This window comes from Diospyros lotus, chromosome 1 (assembly GCF_014633365.1).
Source record: "Diospyros lotus cultivar Yz01 chromosome 1, ASM1463336v1, whole genome shotgun sequence".
NCBI lineage: Eukaryota > Viridiplantae > Streptophyta > Magnoliopsida > Ericales > Ebenaceae > Diospyros > Diospyros lotus.
Genome location: NC_068338.1, coordinates 26,636,310 through 26,644,050, shown reverse-complemented (window position 1 = coordinate 26,644,050; position 7,741 = coordinate 26,636,310). Strand labels below are relative to the sequence as shown.

Sequence of the window (7,741 nt, the reverse complement as noted above, 5' to 3'; positions counted from 1 at the left end):
TTTTTGGAATTTCTTTATATGCTAATTTTTTTGTATTCCATTTTACCCTTGATGATAATTGAGTGAGGGCATCAAGTATAACAGCAACAAATTGTTAAACTTTAATCTTGAATTGATTGGACCAAGGACAATTATATTTTCTTACTAAAATTTTAGTATTATTCAGTTAGTATTTTCAAAATTTAGTAATTTTTAATTAAATTTTTTAAAACTTTGAGAACTTTAAACTGAGTTCTCTTTGCGTTTTTAATTTTTAATTTTGAGTTTTAAATTTATTTTTAATTTTCTATTTGATAGGCTACTTTCAAAAAATTAAAAACGTGCTTTTTTTGTCATTTTAAAAAATTATTTCTTAAAGTAGAAAATAAATTTGATTATTAAATGATAATATTAATATTTTTAATAAAATTTTACTATTAAAATAAAATAATAAATTTGATTAATAAATTACTGATATCTAAATGATAATTTATATTAAATATTATTATACATAATATATGTAATATACTTAATAATATACTTATCCTATATTTTTAATTATAATATAGATATACTATAATTTTTAAATTTTAAATAAATATATAATTTATTTTTCAAATTTAATTATAATTTTTTTTCCTTTTTAGAGTCAAAACATGGAAAATGAATTGTGTTTTTCATGTTTGGGACTTATAAATTGTTTTGACTAAAAATAACATTTGGGTTTTTTTACAATTTTTTTTTCTTATTTTTGAAAATATATTTTTAAAAATGACAAAGTAAATGTGTCTTCATTATTTTAGAAAATTGAAAACTAAAATTGATCTGAAAATAACAAAGAAAATACAATGTTAGTTGTTCTAGAATTTAGATTTTTAGTTTCGAACTGGATTCTAATGGCTCTTTTTGGTGTATATAAGAAGAAATTCACAAATTAACATATTTAAATGGTATACACAAAATTCAAATAGTTTTTCTTCTCTTCTTTTTTTTTTCCCTTTTATTCGTTGGCTCTTGTAAATATGTTTACTCACTCCTTTTTCTCTACCAACTAAAAGAGTGTTTTCAACTTGCAATGCTCCTCATTTTGCAAGAGTTGAGATAAAGTCATAAAAGAGCATCTTTACTCTTCTTACTTACTAAGACTGTTAAATTTAGCTTTAAATAAAGAATAAACTCAATCTGACTTAAAAATAACTCTATAGAAGTTGGCTCACTTTTAAAAAGCTTATTATGGTTTATTTTATTTTGCTATTAATTTTATATGTTTGTTTTCATATTTTTATGTTCAATTTTTGTTTTTTATTTAAAACCCCAAAACTAACACGTCGCTTGTTAAAATTATTTTGTGTTTATTTTTTATGATGATTAAATGTATAATAATTCTCTTAATAAAATTATAAAAATATAAAACATAACAGAATAAATTTGAAAATATATAGAATATATTCTTAGTTTTAATTTTAAAAATTAAATATTATTAGTCCCTTAGAGCATGGTCACTCAAGAGGGGGTGAATTGAGTGATTACTTTTTTTTAATTTTAATAAATATTATCGATTAATGATTTTATTAAAAAATATATATTTGATAAATATAATAAATTATATTTAAAATTAATAATAAATATAATAAATTATATTTAAGATTAATAATAAATATAACCTACGAGATATAACAAAAATAAATACAATGAGACACAAGACAATTTATAGTAGTTCGGTATCTTTACATATACCTAGTTCACTCTCTCAAGATCTAATCACTCTTGGTGTTCCACTAAAATAATTTCACTAATATTTTCACACTAATTCATATTGAAAACTAGATATACACCTAGATTACAATGGGTTCTAGAAAACTACTACACCAAGGTTTCCTTCTTAACTTATCTTGAAAACTATATTCATCTAAATTTTAATGGTTTTAAGATACTTATATAATTTACAATGGTAATTTAAATGTTACAAATAATTTGTCCACACTTGGACACAAATAAACAATTAAGAACAAATTATACAAGACAATAATATTTAAATAAATAAATTTATAACCTCAATTGGAGAAATTCGGATTTGTCGTAGAAGAGTTGAATTTTTTTTTTCCTCTTGCCTTGTGACTCTTCGATAGATGTACAATAATATTTTGGGAGTCTCGGATTGCTTGGATGCTTTGCCTCACAGCGTTTGAGAGCTTTCGAGTGCTTTACATATGCAATGGAAGTATTTGGATTCTCAAAAAATGATTTTGGGAGGGTATTTATAAGCATTTTAGCCACTAAAGAAATGGTTAACATGTAGTTTGAAATTTAAAAAATGTTTAGACTTTCTCAAATAATAAGAAAACATGTCTCACCTTTAATTCAAAATAAATTTACTTTTTGCATGAGAAATCAAGATTTGAAAATTCAAATATAAATTTTTTGGACATAAATGATTAAAATAAGAAAACATATCTAAAAACAATCTCATTTAATTCAAACTAAATTATTTTTTGTATGAGTCAGAGAAAACATGTCTAAAAATAATTTTTTTTTAATTTAAAATTTAAAAATTCAAATATAAACTTTTGAGACATAAATAATTAAAACAAGAAAACATGTTTAAAAGTAATTTTTTTTAATTCAAAATAAATTTACTTTTTGCATGACAAAGAAAAAATATTTATATTATAAAAATATTTTTCTTAATCATCAAAACTTAATTAATATGATCAAGTTGGCTCAACAAATATAATTAAAACATTGCCATAAATATTAGTGCAATAGAATATATTACAATATACTCAAAATATAGAATTGTAATTGATTTTTTTTATCATTTTTAATTTTTAATTCACTCCCAATTCTCAAATATTTGTAGAAAAATTATAGTAATTTATGCACATAAAAACTTAACAATTGTTCATTCTTTTGAAACCGTGAACACACAATCACACAACTTTCTTTTTTTGGTTTTATTTTGAAAACTAAAATAGATCACTAAAGAGTACAAACAGTAACAAAATTAAATGAGACTTAAAACAATGGGTTTGGGGGAGAAGTGTACTTCTGCCATGGATGGAAGCTGAATATAATGGAATTGCATTCTTTTAGACAATGGGGAGGATAAATTTCTGTGGAAGAGTTGGAACTCAGTTGACCTCCCAACCGTGCAATAAATTGTTTTAATGCCTCTCTATCTCAGTTTCACCTACCAGGACAGAATTCTCAGTGTGACTTCCCTCATAAAATTTTGGAACTTCTTCTGGTAAGGGAAAACATATCATATGAAGTTCATAGTTTCCCTGGCTGAAAATTTATGTCTTATTCTCCCTCTCTCTCTCTCTATATATATATATATATATATGTATATATATGTCTGTATATGTATATACACACATATTTATGTGTTTGTATACTAGATATGATACATATTCAAAATATATTGCTTCTGAGCCACTCATCCGTCGGCATAATTCATCATCGAGCAAAGTGCTGGACGAAACGTTCACATTTATATATTGCAACAGTTACAATACGTTCATATAATACAGCAAGAACTTTAAGGGCCAAACTTAGTAATATATAGCGGAAGTTCTCAGAAGGGTAGTTAAAAGAATTGGCTTGATGCCTTGAAAGTAAACCCTAATGGATCTTTAGCACAGGTTTCAGTTGGGAAGTAAGCCATAGAGCTTATATAAGCATTTGGAAGGAGGGATTTTAAGGCTTATGGTGCTGGGTGTAGATGTAGTCCAAGTGAGCCTCTGCAATCATCCGTCTCTTGACACAGTCTTCATCTCCACTGTGACAAACCTCTAGGCCCATCAGCTGCTGCAGAGTGTTTCCAGACCAAAAGAACAGTTAGACAAAGACACTTTCAGATAAACAATAAGAAAAGAAAAGTGATACAAAAGGATTACATTCAAAGAATCATTTTCTTGAATTTCTTCCAACTCTACGAAAGGAGCCCTAGTAGTGATTTCATTCAGCTTTGCCGCCTCTTCTCCTGCAACACATGAAGACTTTTTTAGTTTCCTAGAATCGGTGTCAAAATAGGAGGAGGAGTATTAGTTATAAACCTTGTTTCGGTGCCAAGAGCCGGGCTATTGTTTGTGGGGTGGTAACAAGGAAAAAAAGGAACAACAGAAGAGAAACAGAATGGGCGCTTTGCTGCTTCATCGTTTAACAGAGAGAGAGAGAGAGAGAGAACTTGGTTGGGAGTTGGGGTGATGAAGGGGGCAGATGCTTGGTATAAATAAATACATACACAGAGTGAGGCAATCACTCCTGAATCACATGATGCCCCTAATAAGGCAGTTCGGAGCTGAGCTTACAGTACCGTATAAGATGGGCCCAACCCACCATCATCATTTTATGCTATCCATGCTCATGTGACAACACCACTTATTGGAAGGGGGAGGGAGAGATAGAGAGCTTTAGTCATTGTCAAGGTGGTGTCCATGTAAAGTCCAAAAGACTACTAAAATCAATGTGCAATAGTGGCTGACATTGTCAACAAGTCAACCTTTTGGACATGCTGATAGCTGTTTCCCATCTTCCCCGGCTTTACATTTTACCACAATCTGACACGTGTCAAAAATTAAACTTTCTAGTTAATCTATTGAAGGGACCCTATACACTTAAAGCAAAACATTAGAAAACACGATTGGATTTGGACCCATCGGGGAAATTGCTTCCCACATGTATTGAGTGGCGACTCCACCTAGTGTTAGTGGTCTCCTGTGCTAGTGTGGCATCATACCGAACTCTCTTTCTCTCTCTCCCCCCGCGCGCACGAGCCACCTGTTTGATTATGTTTATGTTTATGTTTTTGCTGTTGCGAACTTGGTTAAGGTTGAACTTCAAGTCCAACTAAAGAATTTTATTTTTACAACCATGATTTAGTGGAGTGTTCTATATTTGAGAATGGAGGTGGAGTGGCAATCTTCTCCCTTTCTTTTTTGTCATAGTGCATCAGTGCATGATGATGCCTCCGGTCCGGAATATAGTATGGATTATGCCTAAATGAAGCAGGGATTATGCTTCTCTTTGGGGGGATTTGATTCCTTATACGCTTGCAGCTGAAAGGATCAAAAAATTCTATTGTGTGGTTTGGGTTCTAAGGGAAAATAGTTTTCTTTTCTTTCTTTCATGTGAAGTAAATTCTCTAGAGAACTGAGCTGGAATATAGAAAGGCTATGTCTGCTGGTACCAGACAAACGCGAGTAGAAAACATGCATTTATTGAACCCATGAGAGAGATTTAGAAAATCGATTTGGAAGTTGATGATTTTTTCGTATTGCTCTCCATTATTATGCATCTCTCAAAGAAGTTTTAAATTCTTAACTTATTATTATTGTTTTCTTATTGTTGGATAATGATGGAGAACTTAGTAGATTTATAAAATTGAAGTAAAATGTTAAATTCTGATTAGATTAAATATTAAATGTTAGTTTTGATCAATAAAATATTAGAGTAATGTTATTCATTTTTAATACAGATAAACATCGATACTATGACAGTTCATGTGAAAAGAAATGCTTGTCTAAAACAGATAAAATAACTTCTAACATATTTTATTTTTTATATTTTAAATATATATAATATCATTTATATAACTTATATCAACTATCACATCATTATTGTTTATTATTATTAGATATTAATAATATTATTTAAAATATTAATAGTTAAAAGCTGAGTTTGTTAATTTATTGAGTTTTTTTAAATTTTTGGCACTTGCTGTCCTGTCCTGTCCTCTCCCACCAGCAGACTAGTGTGGACCAACCAACTAGATGCCAGCAAAAAGATCACGAGACCATGATTATGGACTGCATCAAGATGTTTCCCTTTAAACCATGAATTGTTTCTATCTTATCATAGTATAAACCCCTTTCCTTTTCTTCCGGAAACCTAAGCTTAGAACACAATTCCTAGGACCACTACATGTGAATAAATTTAGCGTTACGCGAAGTGTGAATGAGGTTTGGAAGGAAGACTGCGAGGCTTTTTCCATCCGACCATACTTTTGCTTTAGAGAGGGTGGCTTTTGCTTTTGCCACCGACTAGATTGGGGGAATCTATGAAGGCTGAAATCCAACCTCCAACGCGGCCACCACCACCACCACCACCCCACCCATATGGCATGTAAAAATGAAAGACAAAATCGCCACAGAACCAAATCCCAGTGCTTGTGTTGGACTCTGCTCCGGCTCCCCCTCTTCCAAGGCCTGTCCTGTGTGTCTTGGGTAATGAATGACGAATGTAAATGCTTGAATGCGTCCATCCAGAAACAAGGTCTGGCAAAACACAAGGGTTTGGTAATGATATTTTGTATTTTTAGCAATATTTTTATATTTTATGGAAGAAAACCCACGTTGAAAGTGAGGCCACGTTTGATGAATCGGTTTGAAGCCCGGCCGAGTACCAAGTTTGGATGAAAAAGCTGACTGTGTCTATGAGCTCGGATTGTTGCATAAAAGCAAGACTTGCCTATTTTGTGGCTTAAATGGGCCTGGGCCAGCAATTCTAACCCAACAAATTTTGGCAACCCCAATTCAACAGCTATCTTGGGACAATAAGCCTACTATTATATGGAGGCAAAGGGAGGGAGATACAGATCAGATAGCCCTCCAAAATGTTGCCGTTCTTAGCTCGTCCAAAAGGTTGTTTCGGCTTGACAACTATGTGGACATTTTCCAATCATACATGTAAACTGAATTCAGGCTTTGAGTGGGCTGATCGTGACTGTGCCCAGGCCCAAGCAAACCTTAGCTTAGCTTCATTTGCTCCATATATATAGAACGATAGGGGCCAAGAATTGGGCTATCCCAACTGAGAAGCCTAACCTTCCACACAAGCATATGTTCTTCCAGCCCAGAATATGTAAACATGATAATGATGCAGGTTTTGTGTGTGGAAAATCTACTCTAGATTTTGGAGCGTGATACTGAACTTCACGTCGAAATAGAAAAAAGATTGGATATATTAGTAGGAGTAACAAGTTCGATAGTTAAGCCACTGATTGGTTTTCTTTTTCTTTTTTTTTTTTTCAATTTTTTTGTTTTTTTTTTAATTCTTATAATCGTTATTTATCATGCAAACACTAAGTATGTAAGCAAAGGTGAAGTTTTCCCTGTGCATATGTATAGAGATGATGCTTTGCAATGTCCCAATAAAAGGGAAAAGAAAACCTATGAAATGATAATATAATTTTCCATTATTATTAAATGTGGTTCAACAGTTTGAGAGAAAGTCCTAATCTCTTTTTCTTTTCTTTTTTTTTAATTTTAACTGCCTAATATTGTGTATATATGCATGCATATACTCGTAACTCGTACATACATAAAAACAGGCTCTTTTTTTTTTGTGTGGCTAATAAGGTTAAAAGAAGAGAGAAAGAGAGAGAGAGAGAGAGAATTTACTGTTTGAATAGGTCTAAGATTTGAAAGAGACGATGAGCTTGTCTCTTGACCTGTGAGCTACCAAGTAACTTGATGGGGTAGCTTGTGATATTCACCTCAAAATTCATGTGCCGTCCAAGGTTGAAAAGACAGTTTTCGCCTTGAAAAAGCTTTGGGTTTACGCGAAGACACCGGCCAGATTTTTTTTTTATAATAATTTATTATTAAAAATAAAAAATTTATATTATATTTTATTACTAGAAATGGCCCATTAGTAACCATTACAATATTTTTTTACAATTGGATCAAAATTTTATTTTTTTGCAATGATAATGTAAATAAAACTAAGTATTAGAGAAAATTGTGAAGCAAAGAAAGTA

General features: G+C 30.9%; 1 protein-coding gene across 2 annotated transcripts; it reads right to left on the bottom strand.

Moving 5' to 3' along the window:
* Positions 1–3,454: 3,454 nt before the first annotated feature.
* LOC127787625 (putative phytosulfokines 6) lies at positions 3,455–4,259 on the bottom strand. 2 transcript variants are annotated; one of them, XM_052315691.1, is made up of 3 exons: positions 4,038–4,259; positions 3,879–3,964; positions 3,455–3,786 (listed from the first exon to the last, which is right to left on the bottom strand). In XM_052315691.1, exons 1-3 carry the CDS (start codon positions 4,135–4,137, stop codon positions 3,679–3,681), a joined length of 294 nt encoding a protein of 97 aa, XP_052171651.1. In that variant the 5' UTR covers positions 4,138–4,259; the 3' UTR covers positions 3,455–3,678. The 2 variants fall into 2 exon arrangements, with proteins under 2 accessions (XP_052171651.1, XP_052171647.1); XM_052315687.1 differs by having other exon boundaries at positions 3,455–3,789; positions 4,038–4,248.
* Positions 4,260–7,741: the final 3,482 nt, after the last annotated feature.

Coding starts and splice junctions, on each gene's coding strand:
- LOC127787625 (XM_052315687.1), bottom strand. CDS start 4,137: ATGAAGCAGCAAAGCGCCCATTCTGTTTCTCTTCTGTTGTTCCTTTTT. Junction 3,965..4,037: donor GCTCTTGGCACCGAAACAAG/GTTTATAACTAA, acceptor CATGTGTTGCAG/GAGAAGAGGCGGCAAAGCTG. Junction 3,790..3,878: donor AAGAAAATGATTCTTTGAAT/GTAATCCTTTTG, acceptor AACACTCTGCAG/CAGCTGATGGGCCTAGAGGT.